General features: G+C 40.1%; 3 protein-coding genes across 6 annotated transcripts; 1 reads left to right on the top strand and 2 right to left on the bottom strand.

The window, feature by feature from the left end:
• Positions 1 to 1,605: 1,605 nt before the first annotated feature.
• hint2 (histidine triad nucleotide binding protein 2) lies at positions 1,606 to 4,382 on the bottom strand. Of its 4 annotated transcripts, XM_026188955.1 has the most exons (7): positions 4,185 to 4,382; positions 3,962 to 4,081; positions 3,640 to 3,719; positions 3,422 to 3,559; positions 3,226 to 3,330; positions 1,959 to 2,031; positions 1,606 to 1,871 (listed from the first exon to the last, which is right to left on the bottom strand). In XM_026188955.1, exons 2-7 carry the CDS (start codon positions 4,035 to 4,037, stop codon positions 1,780 to 1,782), a joined length of 564 nt encoding a protein of 187 aa, XP_026044740.1. In that variant the 5' UTR covers positions 4,038 to 4,081; positions 4,185 to 4,382; the 3' UTR covers positions 1,606 to 1,779. The 4 variants fall into 4 exon arrangements, with proteins under 4 accessions (XP_026044740.1, XP_026044739.1, XP_026044743.1 ...); XM_026188954.1 differs by having other exon boundaries at positions 3,962 to 4,382; XM_026188958.1 differs by lacking the exon at positions 3,640 to 3,719 and having other exon boundaries at positions 3,957 to 4,374.
• An 85-nt stretch (positions 4,383 to 4,467) lies between these two features.
• On the top strand, positions 4,468 to 9,814 carry mrps30 (mitochondrial ribosomal protein S30). Its single transcript, XM_026188944.1, has 5 exons — positions 4,468 to 5,106; positions 5,476 to 5,621; positions 6,057 to 6,162; positions 7,028 to 7,204; positions 8,852 to 9,814. The coding sequence occupies exons 1-5, from the start codon at positions 4,533 to 4,535 to the stop codon at positions 9,109 to 9,111; spliced, it is 1,263 nt and encodes a 420-aa protein (XP_026044729.1). The 5' UTR covers positions 4,468 to 4,532; the 3' UTR covers positions 9,112 to 9,814.
• Positions 9,815 to 9,948: 134 nt separating this feature from the next.
• On the bottom strand, positions 9,949 to 14,748 carry emb (embigin). Its single transcript, XM_026188960.1, is given in 10 exon segments — positions 9,949 to 10,576; positions 10,659 to 10,692; positions 10,799 to 10,919; positions 11,343 to 11,498; positions 12,419 to 12,555; positions 12,735 to 12,817; positions 13,105 to 13,288; positions 13,758 to 13,835; positions 14,566 to 14,682; positions 14,685 to 14,748. Coding segments are annotated over 10 exon segments (1,035 nt in total). The 3' UTR covers positions 9,949 to 10,515.
• Between the last annotated feature and the right edge of the window lie 3,399 nt (positions 14,749 to 18,147).

Here is an 18,147-nt window from a genome sequence, read left to right as displayed (position 1 = left end):
GATCTGCTTGTAGCTTTGTTTGGAGTTTCTAACAGCTATAGGCACTGGTTATATTCAGTTGCAGGATTATGTGTCAAGCATCCAATAAGATAACAAAGCTTTGATGGGTGGGGGTATTATTAAAGTGTTTATTGTCTCAGTTAAACTTGTGATGGCGGTTATTATCACATGAAGGATGAGGCCGGTCATAGAAATAGATTATAAAACTAGATGATATCTCTCTGGGTTTATGAGGCGATACTTTGACCTAGCAAAAAACAACAACAACAAAGTTTTCAGCATAAGGACAACTTGTGCAAATCTTTGCCCACCTGACTTTATTGGCACATCAAGAAAAAGGAGATGTCAGCAATAAAAAAGGATGCATTCCTTTAAAAAAAAAAATCTCTTTAGTTCTTTTCTGAGATATAAAAAGAAATCAATAAGAAACGATAATGGAAAAGAAATATTTAATCATTAACAGAGTCCTCTTTTAACCATCTTCTATCCTCCCTGCGCCATTAAAGGCAGTGAACACTGTTTTCTAAGCAAATATAGGGGAAAGGTTATGCTTTTGACACATGGTTACCTTGCTCACAGGAACTAAGGTCACTGAATCATACCACCTAGTCACACCATAGCCACTCCAACTGTGACTCACAGTGGTAGTCTGGGCACAAGCCATGTGTTTGAACCATTAATCAGGGGCTTCATCAGTGCCAGCAGCCATACCGACCAGACGGACACTAAAATACACACAAAAATGAGCTGCAGACTGCCTCCCTTTAAACGGGGTCCAATTTGTGATAAGGCTCCACAGAGATAGTAATGGTTATTACATAATAGACCATATACATTTCTCTATTATGAAACGTCTCCAGTGGACGAACATTGCTGACTTGTGTTCAGTGCAAAGTGTGAAACAAAAATACTTAAAACATCAAACTTTTTGCAGTTTTAAAGGTTTCTTCCTTATTAACAACTACGGAAAGCTTACTACTTATTAGTGCTTTACAGCAATACAGCAAGTTCGTTCTAGGAGCAAAACATTTAACCCCTACAGGGTGTCAAATCAAAGGGCCCACACATAAGAAAGCAAATATAAAAATAACTCAAGTGTTTTAAAAGAAAACAAATACAAGTTTAAAAGGTGTTGAGTACAGTCTGGGCAGGTCACTTGTATTTACTGTCTAGGTTTATTAGTTAATATATGCTTATATCACACATATATATTTGCAGCTCCGTTCCCGAGGTTACACTATCCTGTGGGGGGTTGCAGGAGGAGGAGGATTTTCCACAGCATGGCAACCTCAAACACTTCATTACTGTTAAAGCATTAGTATAACATTATATAATTAATCTTATCCTGGGCTTGGGCGTAGCTCCTCAGTTCATTTGCTGTCTGAAATGAGCTGTTGAGAAGGTTTGAAGAGCAGGTGGGTGAAGGAATAAACTGCCTGAAGCTGAGTGTTTCTGGGCAGAGTGAAGCATGAACTTTTCCTCTGAGAGGGATTACTCGCACATATCTGACCTCGTTGTTTTGAACCTTTGCTCTTAAATGTGAGCTGCTACCATGGTAACAGTATCCTGACTTGATTAGAGATTAAAGAACTGACTTGAGCTTTATTGTTCCATAACAGAATGTGTCTTTATTTGCAGCCATATCAAACATCAACTTCTGACTTTTCCTTTTCACACATTTTTTCCAACATATTTACATTGACATCAGCTTTGTGTATAAACAGGTATTATGCCATTATTATTGGATTAAACTGAGACACCACAGTAAATGTGAAGCCCTTATCCTGGTGGCCATTTCATCTGTCTTCCTCCCAGGACGTGGATGTGAAGGTGGTAGACGGACTGAGCACCGTGCTTCCCGTCGTTGATCACTGGGAATTCAGTGTGGATGTAAACAAACAGTCTGTATAGTCACATTAATGTCTGGAGAATCATTACGGTAAAATGGTCTAACTTACCCACTCTGTACCCTTCAGTCAGAGATTCTTGCTTTGCCACATTTTTGGCAACAACCAATAAATGTCCTAAGAGCTGAAAGTGGAGAAAAGGAGAGCTGCAGAGATTATTTCCAGTCGACAGTGAGCTGTAAATGAAGCAGTTATGACTTCTTAAAGATTAATATTTAGCGTGTCCGGTCACAGAGGAGACCAAACTGGATGTGAGACCTACAGCAGGCTCATCCAACTTCGGGACTGATCCTGGGATTTCTGAACTACTTCTTACATGGTAACTTGCTGTGATACTAACCTGGACTAGAGCAAGTTACGTTCCAGATCAGTAATCATCAAGTATGAAATCAACGCCTACTGACCACTCAGATCTCCAGGAAATAGCGTCACCTTTCGTGAAGGATTCCTCAGACGTCTGTGCACGTACAGTAGGAGGTTTTAAAGTTTTTTAAATATCGTCTGAAGTCTTTGTCTTTTGGTAATGAGCACCAATAATAACAACAGATTCATACAAGAAACTATTTGTTGATTTGTTTTCTTTTTCCAATTTTACAACAATGTTATTGCTCTATAAGTGTTACTATCAAATCCTAAAACAGAACACATATTTGTGCTTGTTGATTTTTTTTTTTTTTTTTTAAATCTGATTTAAAAGTAGTATACGCCTTCTGTTTTTAGATTTCTTCTTTATTCTTAGACTGTTAAACAAGGGAATCTAGATAACAACAGTAATATCTGTCTGTATATCTACCTAATCTGTGTTTGAATTTTAATCTGGACGGCTCGACTCCTTTACAACTTCCCTGCTATATTATTTTATTTACCTGATATCTATTTAGGATTATAGGTTGCTTCCCTTGTGGGAAATATGAGGCTGCAGACCAGCCCACATTTGTTGCTGGTTATTTGATGTCAACACTGCCCATTCAATGCAAAAACACTCATACTGGTTGTTACATTAGGAAAGCCAGAAAACAAAAGAACATCTGGGCATATTTAACCTGCTCTTTGGTCCAAGACCCTGGTTTAAGGCTACACTCTGGGTAGTACTGGTTTCAAATGAGGGAAAGGTAGTGCCTTTAGTGCTTCACCTATAGATTTCTTCCAGTGCTGTGACAACAGTTTGGGGTGAGCTGGTTCTTAAATGCTCTGGAAATTAATCTCACAGACATGTCAAATAGTAAAAAACATAGACTTATAAAAAGGGAGCATGTGCTGCACAATCTCACTGCTTGTGACATGATCTGAGAGTCTAGACAAGAAAACACCAGTTTACCTCAGCATCATCATCTTTGGCCTCACTTATTCTGGGAATAGGAATCCTTGGAATAACCAGGAAGTGAACAGGCGCCTGTGGACTGATATCCCTGAATGCCAAACACTGATAAACACAGAAAAAAAAATCTTATATATGAAGGACTGAACTGCAGAAATGTAACCACAAAATGTTTATTTATGAGCTCAGACTGTACCTTTTCATCCTCATAAATGATATCTGCAGGGATGCTTTTGTCGATCACTTTGGAGAAGATGGTTGGAGCTGGGGAGCCGTACTTCTTGCTGGCTTCCTCTGCCAGCCTCACCTCGTCACTTTTGGTGCACAGGGGTCTCTGGGGGTGAACAACAGGCATGCATCACACATGGGAAAATCAAAAAGCTGCTTTAAGTACGTGTCGCAATGAAACCAAACCTCTTGGTGGTGGTGGGGCACTGCAGGTTCACCACAGCCACCACCAGTAGGACAGGTATTGTCAACATGCTGTGCAGCAGCTAATGAAAGGAATATGTTGACAAGAATGACAACAGGACGGTTTATTTTGATAGCAGATACCTCGCTTCGACAAACATGGGGGAAACGGCTGAGCTTAGCCGCTCTTGTCCCGAACAATGGTGTCCGCAAAATCTGACGACAGTACATAGCTGGCTTTTACAGTTTTGGTGGAAATAATTTTGTGTCTATATATTTTTAAAGGCCGAACAGCCTGTTTATTGACAAAAACACTGCACCTCACCAGAGCCGTTGCACCGTCTTAAAAGTCCAACTTTGACGTAGCCTTCGGGTACTCCCCTACCGTTTGGATTGTTCATGCTGCATCAAATCTCTACTAGCGTCTGCCACCGTTTACAATAAGCTACATAGAAAATACACAGTGTAACACGAGTATGACGTTTTTTGCTATAGTTTTGAATGATTTTGGTTTCAAAGTTTAGCGAACGTTTTAGATTTGTACCCACGTTTTTAGCCCGTTCAACTACAAATTCCGAAATTTCTGAGTCAACATAAATGCACCATCGTTTACGCGACAGGGCTTCATTCAAGACCCTCAACGTTCTCAGAGGCTAAACATAATGCTAATACAAGCTAAGCTTTATTAAATTACACGACCATTTTATTAAATTACAAGACCACTGCCACAAGTAAATAAAATTAAATGTAATGTTCTTTAATACCGGTCTAAGTTTTGACTTATATTACTTTATGTAGGCGTTAGCATTCAGTCTGGCTCTTTTTTCCGCAAGGGGGCGCTGCTCTGAAAGACTGTTAGTTTGTGTGTCAACGAAAAGTGAAGAAGTTAAGCAAACATGGCGGCCCGCACACGGCTACCCTTGCTGTTCCCCAGAAACTTGTTTCCTTTTAGAAGCCAAAAGCTTGTCCACACTGACGTTTCGGTCAAGGAGCCAGCGTACCCTCCAATAGTCCCCTCTCTAACGGCTAAAAGTAAATCTGCGCGGCGGCGACAGATTGAGGAACGGGTGAAGAAGATATGCACCTCCTCCGTGGAGGACAAGCTGTCCCTCATCACTCGCATCCAGCGGGAGAAATTTGTAGTTTACCCTCAAACTTTCGCACGGAACGCAGACAGATGGTACCAGCACTTCACTAAAACCGCGTACATCCCGGGCCTGCCCGAGAAATTCACCCCAGGCTTGGAGAAGACCACAGCCGCGGTTCCAGGAATCGACGATGATGCGTTCGCGGACATACGCTCCTTGGTGACCCGTGTGATCCTGCAAGAGCACTGGCAATTTAGGAAACGCAAGCCTTTCATGTACAGACACCAAGAGCAGGTGGTCGGACCTTTTCTGAGGAGCCTGGTGTCTGGACTCACCTACAGTTTGGCTAAATACAACCCACTGCTGCAGCTTTCCAGTCTGGGTGTGTATGATGAAGTGGAACTAAAGACGCTGTAGTTAGTGGTGTGGATACCTTCAGGAAAATAAAGGCATTCATAGTGAACAACACAGACTTATATAGCAACAAACGTTCCAAGTAGATTTGTTGTTTCGGGCAAAAACAAAACTCGACTAGAGTGGCCCATTAAAATCTGAAACTTATCATATCACAAAAGTCCAGCCTTTATTATAATAATCTTATGACTATTGCCAAAATAATACGAAGATATTAACAAGTTTTATTGCTCAAAACAAAAAGACAAGGAGTTCCAGATAGCATGAAGTATGAGTGCTATGTTTTTCTACTTAACGATCCTAGTCCTCTAATGTTGATCTATATTTGTTTTCTTAGATCTCAGTCCCCAGGTGAACTTTTATTGGAGGAGGGGTCAGAGAATTATCCCAAAGGGACATCGGAAACGCCACCTCGAGCCAACCAGGTTCCAGATCGACGACCGCCCACACAGTCAGATCAGAGTAACCCAACAGTTGCCTCAGGTAGGCGTCCTTTTCAGACCACATGGATCATGTAATAGCAATAGATGCACAGCAAGGGTTTTTGATGGCCTTGCATAGTGGGGGGAAATCACACAAACCACTTAAAATGTTTTTCAGTGATGTTGTCATTATATATTTAATTCTACTTTATTATATTGCGTGTCTCATCGCAGTGTTAAAAGGTTTTAATCCAGATTCACACATTTAAAGCATCGCTTTTTCTGCAGTTATATAGCAATTTTCTGATCTTGTCAAATACTCAATGGACTTCACTCAGAGTTCTGCAGTTATTTGTGTATATATTCAACATTATTACCACAAGGGGGAGTTTGGGGGAGACTGAATGGGCCCATGGGCTCTAGACGGCCTATCTTGCAAGTTGGGCTTGCAAATTAATTTGATCAAATTACTTTGTCAAATCGTATTTACTTTTAGTTTATGCCGCTGGAAGCCTCCCATGCAGCTGAAGTTCCAGAGATCACGCTTCGTCCCAATGTGATGCCGCTGTTCAGAAGGCAGTACGACAACAACATCTTCACAGGTGAAACAATGATGTGGGTCATGCAGGCTGTGCTAGGTGGTTCTAGACATGTTTTTCAGTCTAGTGAGTACATGTTCCTGGTTAGTAAACATGATCACATTTTTTTAATCCTGCTAATCTGATGACACACAGCCACAGCACCACTATGTTTTAGCAAAAAGCCCTGTGGACACTGTGTTTCAAATCGAATCAAAACTACTTTAAGTTTGCTGACTATGCCCTAAAATCAGACTTTGAAAAGCTGTTTTTCTTTTTTTTTCCTATAGTTTTTTTTTTTTTTTATCACTCCTGCCACCATCTTTGCTGCCACGGAAATCTCCCATAAATCTTATTTCGGGATTCTTTGAATGTCCCGTCTCCCTTTATTATAATATATCTGATTCTATCGATCAGTCATGTTTGAACAGATTTTAGTTACAAGCTCAGTAAAACAGTCCGTGTAGGGAGCAAAGGAGGTAGAAAATATATATATACTGCCTTAACCCAGAGCCCCAAAAACTGGCCACTGTCCCAAAGGCAAACTGATTCGTTCCCAAATTGTAATTCTGGTCTCACTAACAGGTCATCAGGTTGATTTTTCTCATTATTTACTTATCGTAATGGTCAGCAGGGGGCGCCAATGTGGAACTGACTGGTATTTAGTAAAAGGTATAGATTGTTTTTTGAGAACAATTATTTTAACCCCAACCTTGCTTGTTTTTAATCTTTCTGCTTCTATAGCAAAGTATGATAATAATGTAGCTGCAGGTGGTTTTATATTTGAAGTTTTCATTATCACAGAGGTTACCCAGTGTTTGGCTCATTTTTTTCTTTATTAATCCCCTCTACTTTCTGTTTATAACAAGCCTCTCTGTTTCATTTAAAGGTGCAAAGCTACCAGACCCAGCGTGCTACGGTCACACTCAGTTCCACCTGGTGCCCGACCGATACCACAGAGACCGGATGATTCGGCAGCAGCAGGCTGACCAAGTGGAGGTTTTCCTCAGAGCCAACGCGCTCGCCAGCCTCTTCGCCTGGACAGGAGCTCAGGCCATGTACCAAGGTGAGTTCCTAACACAGCAAAGGTGCAACAGAACTGAGATGCTGTGTTTATAAAACATTACAATACATATTTATGTCTTCATGTAGTTGATTTACTTTGTTCGCTGAAGAGATTTAAAGACATGTCAGAAAGTTAACAGAGCAAATGTCATCATGAAAAGCTTTTTCTTTATGTTCAAGTTGGTTTCTAAACATTTTCTAAAAAGGTCACACACTCACCAGCCACACAATAATATCTATCAGCATCTATCGGCAGCATTTCAGTGCATTTAGGCATGAAGATGCGGTCAAGAGCTGCTAAAGTTCAAACCAAGCATCAAAATGAGGAAGAAAGGTGGTTTAAGTGACTTTGAATGGGCATGGTGTCGTTCGTTGTTCCTCATACACCGGAAACTTCTGAAATTCTTATGTCAACGCAAAGTCTTTAGCATTTCTTAATACGAAGGATTCTGGCGTAACTATTTCCTTCAGCCTGGTGTTAGTATTTCAGAAACTGATGATCTACAAAGAAAATTCCAGTGAGCAGCTGGCTGAGGCAGGAGGAGATTGGTCAGACTGTTTCAGTTGCAACAGTAACTCAAAATCCATCAGTCTTGAACTCTGCTGTGACATTCAGGTGGTAGAGTACAACATAAAAGCATGGATCCATCCCACTCTGCATTAACGGTTGAGCCTGGTAGTGGTGGTAGTTTAATGATGTGGGGGATATTTGAATGGCACACTTTGCTTCTTTTGGTACCATTTGAGCATCCTTTACAAAATCACAGCCTGCCTGAGTATTGCTGGACGTGTCCATCCCGTTATGACCACAGTGTACCCATCTTCTGATGGCTGCTTCCCATCACGAAGCTCAAATCATCTCAAACTGGTTTCTTGAACATGAAAATGAGTTCTCTGTACTCAAATGGCCTCTACAGTCACCAGATATCAATTCAATAGAGAACCATTTGGATGTGTTGGAACAGAAGATTTACATCATGGATGTGCAGCTGACAAATTTGCAGTAACAGTTGTGCGGTCGTGTCACTATTGACCAATCTGAGAAATGTTTCCAGAACCTCGATGAATCTATGCAATGAAGACGTAAGGCGAAAGGCGATCATCCACTTAGTAGCCAAGTGTACCTAATGAAGTGGCAGTGAGCGTTGTTTTGCTTTTTATTAGCCTGGCAGTGCTATAGTGTCTCTGAAATCTCTGGGTATGTGTCGACTATCATAATTAATATTGGTCCAGAATCGTCATTGCAGCCGACCAATCACGTTCTGTGATGTCATAGCTTTGTGACTTTTGGGGGGAGAAGTTTGCCTTTTTGCAGCAAAGCTTTCTGACCAAAAGTCTGATCATGCTTCAGGTTGAAATAAATTTTCAAAAATAATAACTAAGTGTTTAACAAATGTAATATTAAGGGGTGTCTTGTTCCACCTGTCGACACGCAGTGTTACAGGACAAATCTATGACATATCCACTATGTTTAGTCTGTTTCCTCCAGAGCTGCAGAGCTAACAAAGTGACTGGTCAGTGGCATTACTCATGATGCTGCAGGAATAACGCTGATACAGGAATATGGGATTACTGCAGTGGTCTACATTTGGCTTTAAATCTGAGAGAAGGCGTAGCTCGTGTTGATGCTTCCCTCTCCCCGCTGTAGGTTTCTGGAACTACGAGGATGTCACCAGACCCTTCGTGTCCCAGGCCGTGATCACAGACGGCCACTTCTTCTCCTTCTTCTGCTACCAGCTGAACACAGTTGCGCTCTCTGTGGAGACTGACGCCAACAACCCCAGGAAAAACCTCCTGTGGGGCACAGAGAGCCTGCGACTGTACGAGAGCGTGCAGGACGGAGAGGTGGTGGGACTGAACGACGGCGTCGTCAAGCTTCTGGTTCAATTCTTCATGAATCAGCCGTAGTTGGATTGTAAGGGAAGGGGTGGAAATCTTTAGGCAGATTTCACTTAAGATTTTGTTCTCTAAAGAGCAAGATGGGAGTGAAGTTTGCCAGTTTGTATGAAATGTAATGTTGAAAAAAGAAGAATCTGTATTCCTGTGAAAGTAAGTACTGAAAAAATACTGTGTACACATCCCTGATTATTACAGAGGCCTGAAAGATCACAATGGAAATTTGCGTGTGTGTTGGGTATTATACACAGAGTTAAGGGAAGCATAGACAGAAGCAATAATTTAACAAATATCTGTAGCATCTTGGGCGAATCTGTTGGATGAATACATATTTCTGACTCCCGTCATCTCAGCCTGGGCTGTTTCTGCGACAGACGTGTTGGCGGCACACAACAAGAGTTCAGAAATATAGTAGCTTCAACACATTTAAGTAAATTCATTAACTCCAGCCAAACTCAGCATGTCTCACACAGGCTGAGGAACGAGCCGCTCTAGTTTACTTTCTAAATGCAGTGATACAGATTTGTTTCTGACAGTCGCAGCTGAGGGTGTGTCGCCTCTCGCTGTGGTCACAGCTACAACGGTCTACACGATTGTGTGTCGTGGTATAGCTTAGCTTTTCTCCGTGGGGAAGAGGAAGTACAAAGGTTGTTCAGGACAAAAGCATCCACTGTATTTATAGAAAAAATAATAAATGGCGGATTTTCAAAACTGACTCTTGTTATTGTTGCTTAATCCATCCTAAACTTTTTTTTCTGTTGACTGCTCTGCTGACGTGTTAACAGACACATTTTTGAAGTGTTTCTTTAGTGCTCGGAAATAAGTTTCAAATGAATCCAACACTGAAACGGTGGTTTGTGTAGTTTTTAATCGGCTTGTTTGCATACGGTGCAGTCATTTTTGGGGAAGAAACTATGACTCTGTGACTATTCTCCTACACGTAAACGCAAAACAGATGCACAAATATGATGAATATGTGAAGATATATTTTGATTTACATGTTATTCAAGTACTGTAGATAGATTACTGCAAGGACAAAAGTCATTGGAAGCACAGTGAAAGGTTAGTCAAAGAGTGTAAGGCACTGCTACGAACCACAGAGAAGAAAAACGGGTAAAAGTCATTTGAAGTTTACGGTGTTGCCAACAAGAAGAGAAAGTCACTTCTGTTATGAGAAAGGGGAGGGGACAAAGATGACGTGATGTGTCAAGAGAAGCATGTCTGGGTTTCTGCACAGGAAGTAAACAGGAAAGGAAAGAGGCCACTTGTGTTGCAAACTCGAGTGTTGATTAGCTGGAAGCTGTTGCACTCTGAGTGTTGAAACAAAGTGATGCAGTTATAACAGATGCCACAATAACCGTATAAATGTTGCTAGCGTTCAGTTTTAAAAATGAGTTTTAAAGCTGGCTGCAGTCTTTAAACTTTGCGCTGCCTCATGGACGTATTACCCTCCAGCTCCTTAGCTTCTTCCTGAGGCCTGACAGAAAAAAAAGAGAAGTCATTCTTGGATTATGAAATCTGCAAGTATCTTAAAAGAAAAACTGCGTCATTGTACTCACAGCTCGTTCTTTTGGTTGCCGTTCGGCAGATTTTCTGAGAATGAGACCGATAAATACAAGTTAAAAATAAGTTTTGTCATAAAATGTTGCAAAAAGTATATGATAGTGATACAAATAAGAGCTGGATGATGTTTATCTACCCTCTTCTGTGTTGTTCTTCCTGGAATGAATTTTCTCGTAGAGCAGGATGGCAGTGACCAGCACGATAACTTCAGCCAGGATGGTTAAGAAGGGTTTCAGGGGCTCAATGAAGCTGATAATCTTCAGTACAGAAAGAGGAAATATTATATATCACTACTCCTACTGTTTTCAGTCACATCCACAGGAAAGAAGTACAGATGTTTTATCTTATGGGATTAGTAGACCGCACTCGGTGTCTATTCTGCCAAGTAGTTTTAAAAGCTTTATATGTTTGAGTAGTTTTTGTAGTTTGAAGCCTGTGGAGTTGGGCTCTCAGTGGTTCACCAGACCAATCATGACAGGCCATGATTAATAGCATATTTTTTTTATTTTACAAAAGCAGTAACCAGTGAGTTTTAAAAAAAAAAGGGATGCAAAGAGAGACAAATTATTTATTTATTATCAAACTAATAATGAATCCTGGGTCTGAATTACAAACTGCTCAGGGGCTGTACAGGTACAGAGTTCCTTTTGTTTACTGACAGCTCCACAAGGTTTACTGACCTTGAGCTCCACATGGCTCACTGAGGTGCCGACGCGGTACACCGCCCCACAGTAATAGGAGCCAGAGTCTTCATCTGTCAGGTTGCTGATCTTCAGCTTCGTCTTCCACCCTTCATTGTGGATTTCATAGCGCTGAGGCTCTTCAACAATGAGGATCTGTTCCCATATATATCAACATACGTTAACATGACACCGTCTGGATTTTGCTGAACGACACAGTAACAACAACAAATTTAAATGTCTTTGAAGCCAAATGAGGGAAAAGAAGGAGAATTAAAAGGAAAGATTCACGAAGCTGTGCTATGATCCCATTTGACACCCAACCTGCCTCCCAACAGGAGCGTTGTAGGTTTTTGCTTTTTATTTTTTCCACTTAAAAAGATAAAATGACCCACACAACAAAAAATCTGATAAATAAATCAAGTTAAAAGAAGACCCCAGTCCATTGGGATGTTATCCATTGCATCTATTATCTTAAACTAATACTGCATCACATTACAGGCACAATTAAAATATCAGTAATACTGAACTTGTTATCCCATTACAAACAGCTATAACTACTAGATACTGAAAATGTGTATTTAGCATGCATAATATAAAGCATGACAAGCTTTAAAAAGTATGCACACTTGCACATATTTCCCCCACTGCCCCAGCACATTCTGGAAACGCATGTATTGTGTCATAAATACAGGTAATTTATCATAAGTACAAGCTCTAATGTTTCCCACCACTGTGCTTTAATGCCTGCTCATGTTCATTTATAGGATCTTATGCAGAAAAAGACCAAACATGAGGAATATGGATAAAAGGATAAACCATCCACCTATGAACAGTAATGAAAAGGTTTACTTCGACTTTCACAAAATATGAGGAGCTGTTAAAAATAGACACTTTGTTTGGTATAAGATAATTAAGATAAATAAGGATAATTCAAGATGTGTAACATGCAAAGCTGCTCTTGAAGAATATTCTTGAGAATAAAAACATGGGAGATGAACATAAGAAATCCTACTTGAAGGAATGTCAATTAAAAATGATCAGTGACACAACTGTACCGGCTCTGAGCAGCTTACCTTTTCTGTCCCATTGACTTTATACCAGGTCCAGGTTCTGGGCTCTGGTTTGGTTTCCTCCATTTTACAATAAATCACCACAAAGTCCCCCAGATAGCTGACTATCGGCTTGTCTCGCACCTCACTGATCTGTGGAGCTGGAGGAAAACGACTGAGCTGATGATGCTTATGAAGACATAGCAGCACTGCACAGCCTCAGTCGAGTGTTATATATTGATATTCACTATAAATAGCTTGAGCAGGGACTTGAGGAGCTGATAGCAAAACAAATGAAGCTGTGAAATGTCTTGCAGAGATTCATTGTTTATTTCCTTACCTGCCAAAATAAAATCTATTTGTGCTTCAGTCCCAAAAACACAGGAGTAACTTCCAAGGTCTTGTTCACTGACAATATGGAAACTGTAAAGCAGAAGTCAAAGAGGGGTTTTAGATATTAACATAATAAATCAAATGCTCCTGTCCTCCAACTATCTGATTATTTTAACTAAACTGTTGCCCTACTTTCATGTAAAGATAGTTACAGCTGACATGGACAGGCATGAGCTGACACTGCAGTTCTATTTAAAACCTTTTATATATTCAGGTCTTTTGATAAAACGTTGTAACAGTTTTTGAGCCACTCGGAGGGGAACTGCAAAGTGGATTTTCTAAAGCTGTCAGATAAAATATGCACATGAAGTACTTACTCTTGTTTGAGAGTATACTGCTCATTCTCCAGCTGCACAGAGCGCTCACTGTCCTGGATCGTCTTCCCATCTTTTGTCCAATAAACGCTAATGTTTGGTAGTTTCTTCTGATTCCCAGTCCACGTACAGGCTAGCGTTAGATTTACAGGCTCATGCAGCTGGATTTCCTCTGTGTGATTTTCACCTGTGTGGAGTTTTGTGGAACAGTTAGAAACACACACACACACACACACACACACACACACACACACACACACACACACACACACACACACACACACACACACGTCTCGTTTGTATCTTCATGGGGACATCCCATTGACCCTTACCCTAAATCTAACCATAACCTAATTGTAACCCTGATACTAAAGCCACATTTTGAGTGTGAAAAATGGCTTCAACCCTGTGGACACACACACACACACACACACACACACACACACCCACACACACACACACACACACACACACACACACACACAAGGCAAAATCAGGCTCTAATTTAAATCCAGCGCCACGTGGTCACAACAACATGGAAATCCTTACATCTTTGTCATAGCACAATATTTTACAAGATAAATAACTTATCAACATGTGTTCTTTAGCCATATTTACATGAGCAGTAATAAGGAAACACAACATGCAGAAATTACCTTTAAGAACAACACTTTTTACAGTTGTTTTAAGAGCAGTGGTGGGAACCTGTGGCGCTTTGGTTGAGCCCAACGTGTCTGACAGGAAAAGAAGTAAATGTATAAATATACAGAGTCTTTTACTGTGTGTAAAATAATTCAAAAGGTACAATATTATTTATACCAATATTTTAAGGTGATTTTAAGGCAGATATCAGTGTTGCTACTTTGCTGCCGTGTGAAACAGCTCGTAACTGTCTGTGAAAAGTGTCCTCTACATAACGGCAACAAGGTTGTTTCCTTCATCATCTTTTCAAAGAGATGTTTTCTTAAATAATTACATAAATATCATAAGATTGGGATTAAAATGTATTCAGACAAAAAAAAAAGAAATAAGCACTGAGTAACTTTAAGGTTTTATCTTTTTGTCTGTTATATAGTTCTTAAACTAACACACATGCACAATTGCAAAATGAAGCATAATGAGGCGACAATTAAAATCATATCAATATAAAAATCCTTTGCAAGCACGATAATTAAGTAACCTAGTGTTTTGATTTTTCCTTTTACATTTTATCCTATGATGATTACAAATATTTGTCTTGAGGGAAACAGTTTGAGACACATGTATAAGGTGAAAAATCATAAACAATCACTACCAGTATGCTTCAAACCAAATTATGTTGCACACAATTATGTGAAAATCTTATGACATTTTGTTCTGGCCCTTACAAGGTTACGGGACCATTTGGTGGAACAGAGAAAAGGCTGAACAGAGCTTGAACACAACCACAAAACACAGCAAAAATGAAACCCAAAATTAATTTACTTGTATTGATGTGTCTGCAGCAGACGCAAAGCAGGCAGATCTGAAAAAGCGGCTGCTTCCAGGAGGCTGACATGGTTATCGTCCCTCTGTCCTCTCTGTGAGCAGGTTCCTCACTGTCTCTACAGACTGCACGGTATAACCACCCCACCCCTTCTCCCTCATCTGCACAAGTGACGCAGCCATGATATCACTCTGCAGCCTGTGGGTGGCTGCCTCCATCCATTATTCACTCAGATGGGGTTCGTGTCTGGATGTTGTGCTGCAGTTTGTGGTGCCCTTCAGGACTGCATATTAACAGAAAATGTTAAAATAATGTGTATCTGTATTTGCGTGTATACTTTGATAAAAATGTTAAATCTGTCCCAGCCTGACTAGGCTGCTACTGTGCAGCTACGTGCAAGGTGTCCTGTTGTGTTATTTGAGAAGGTCACATGAGCTGAATCCCCTCATGAAATATCAAAGAGGGGCAACTAACAAAGTACCAATTCTGTTACTGCAAATGACTCATGCAGTTCTACCTTAATATGAGTATACATTTAATACTATTCAATTGTTCACAGTTATACCAAGTGAAACACTAAAAGTAGCCTCACTCTAGTTCTCACAGCGTGGCGTTTACCTCTAAAGTTACCCATAGTCTAATTCTTCTCCTCACCACAGTAGAAATGTTCACATGTTTTGGTATCAATCTCAATTTGTTCTGCATTTTTTTAATGTTTAATTCTTAAATCTTTTTCAGCCTTAACATTATTATTATTCAGTTGCCTTTTTATTTCCGGTTTGGCTTAAAAGATAGCTTCTTTAACTAACAGTCTTGACTAGGTCAGCCAATACATTGTAAAAATGAAATGGGGCTGCATTGCTAGACTGTGGTTTAGTTGTTTCTGTCACAGTGTGGTACTAATTCTGTATGCCACACATAGTCCGATGAAGTGCAAATGAGTAATCAGGACTATCACCTAGCACGAGTGTTATTATGGAGTTGAGGAACTGATACGCACTCACTGGCCACTTCTTTAGGTATTCTTCGCGAGTGCCGGGTTGGACTGTGTTTGCCTGTAGCACTGCTTTCTTTGTGTCATTCTTTCAACAAGGTGCTGGAAATATTTGTGGTCCATATTGACATGATAGCATCATCCATCCATCCATCCATCCATCCATCCATCCATCCATCTACTGTCTGAATGTCGCAGCAGAAATCAAAACTCATCGATCCGATCTGATCTCATGCAGCTCCATCAGCACTCCCCATTCAGGTCAGAGGAAATTGGTCAGACTGCACATCGTCTTCATAGATGAAACAAGCGCATTCATTTTTATTCAGTAATAGCACATACCAATTATATAATTGAGACAAAAGAAGTGAAATGGTTAGATATTTAGTGGTTGAAAGAAACTTATTGTGGTTGAAAGAAACTTGAAGTACCTTTTTTTTTGTTCAAAACTATAATTTATTTATTTTCTATCTTCTGTCCCTTGTTGTGGACATCAGATCAGTTGCTGTAATTTTGTTCCTAATGCATTCAGATCATGTTGAAATGTTCACTTTCAGTGTTCACTGTGTGTGAACAGCTCCAACAATATATATGAGAATATGATGAAGACAAATTCTTTAAGCACAATATACTAAAAACTAAAAATTGGCAAAGGCAGAGAGACATACAAAAAAACAATTTCTTTAAATCTAGTTTAGTAGGTGGAAAATTCCCTTTTTCCTGTTCTGATTGTAGCTATTCTGTGAATAAAATGAATTGACTGGTGTGAATCGAAATGATTGTGTGACTTTAGCTTGATCTGATTGGTCAAACAATTTATTTCTATTCATTAAGAGAGGGAAACTGGGCCTGGGCCAGGCTTCCTGGAGTGCTAGGCCATGTTTCACCACTGATTTACCACATGAGATTCAGGAGGGCGCTATTTCACACAGGGCATTATACAGTCAAGGAATGAGAAAAAGATAAAAATAGGGAAAGCTTGCCTTTTAATTAGCGAATATCAATCAACTGTGCAGCAGACTGTGTGAACCCTCAGCCAGTGATGTCTCAGCATCAGGCCAAGGCCTAAAGCAGCAACACCAACTTGGGGGTGATAATGTGAACAGTGGCAGAAATCCCAGGAAAGGCACTGGAGTGGAACACTTTTGGAAAGTTTCATGGTTCATTGACAAGACAGAGGCTAAAAAAAGTCCTCTGCTATAGAAGGGTGTAAGCTGGGCTCATAATGTAAGGCAGTGAGTTCGAGAGCAGTGGGCTCAGAGACAGAGGCTGACAGCAGAGAGGTGTTCTGCTGCCATCCTGAGGGGGTCAATAAAAATAAACAGAAAAACATAGGTAACTAATTTTTGGGGTTGTTTTTTTTTTTTGTTGGTTTGATTGTTTTTATTTCAGGTGTATTGTTAGAGATCAGTAGTAGAAATTAACAAACATGAGTCATTAATATATGTTTAAGGTACTTTAAGGCTCATTTTCAGCTCCAAGTTTTATAGTAAACCAGCCTTATATGACTTCCCAGTAACACACACAATCAAATTAAAAACAATACTCAAGTGACTACCTGCCACACGCCTTGTAAACGTTACTTATGAACTCGATCTCCCACTCCAAAAGTATGAATATTTTGGAGCAGCCCGGTGGTTAGCATGGTGGTTAGCACTGTTGGCGACTTGTCCAGTGTGTACCCCGCCTCTCACCCTATGACAGCTGGCTCCAGCACCCCTCCACTCCAGAAAAGGATATGCGGAAGTGAATGAATGGATGGATGGATTTAAATTCTAATAAGTTACTTGATTGTAACCACGTGTTGCACTCTACATAAAGTGATCTATACTAATTAGAAGTCATGACTAAAGGGGACAAGAAATGCTGCACTGTTGGGCCCTACTCTCAGAAACTGAAGCCAGGTTTAATAACTAAGGGGTTAAAGTCTCGTGTGGTTGGTTGGTTCCGAAACTAGTGACAGAATCGATAACGCAGAGGAAAATAAGGTCACTAAAACTAAAATTCAGTTTAAGTTGATCACATCTGTGCTGTCTCCCATTGCAACAATGAGTTTTATGTTAAGGATTTACTGTTCACTTTCACTCTGTCTCTTCAGCAGTAAGTGGCTCTTCGCTGTTTGGCTAGTTGCATTCAAACGGGAAAATCCAGGGTTAGCCGTAATGTTCAGGTTTGTAAAGCACTTTATAAATGAGGGCCATATCTTACATATATACTTTAATGGTATATATGTAAGATAAAATAAGGAAAGGGCGATCCACTATAAGATTATTTCCAATTTATGCTATTTCTACAATTCAGAGGAAAATAATATTATAGAATTATACTTTTTGAACCAGTATTTGATGGCTGTAATGATATATCACCAGTTAACCCATTCATATATTTACACAGTGAAAGCAGAGAGAACATAAAAATACACACAAATTCCTCATCCAGCTGGTGGATTCAAACCCAAGACCCAAGACTTTTGCTGTGAGGCAAGAGTGCTAACCACTGCACCACCCTTAACCTTCATATATAATAACAAAAAAGCTGACAAGTCACAAATGTATAAGTAATAATTATAAATACAGGAATACAAACA

This window comes from Astatotilapia calliptera, chromosome 12, assembly GCF_900246225.1.
Source record: "Astatotilapia calliptera chromosome 12, fAstCal1.2, whole genome shotgun sequence".
Taxonomy (NCBI): Eukaryota; Metazoa; Chordata; class Actinopteri; order Cichliformes; family Cichlidae; genus Astatotilapia; species Astatotilapia calliptera.
The sequence above is the reverse complement of the archived record's forward strand: the minus strand, read 5'-3'. Positions and strand labels throughout refer to the sequence as shown.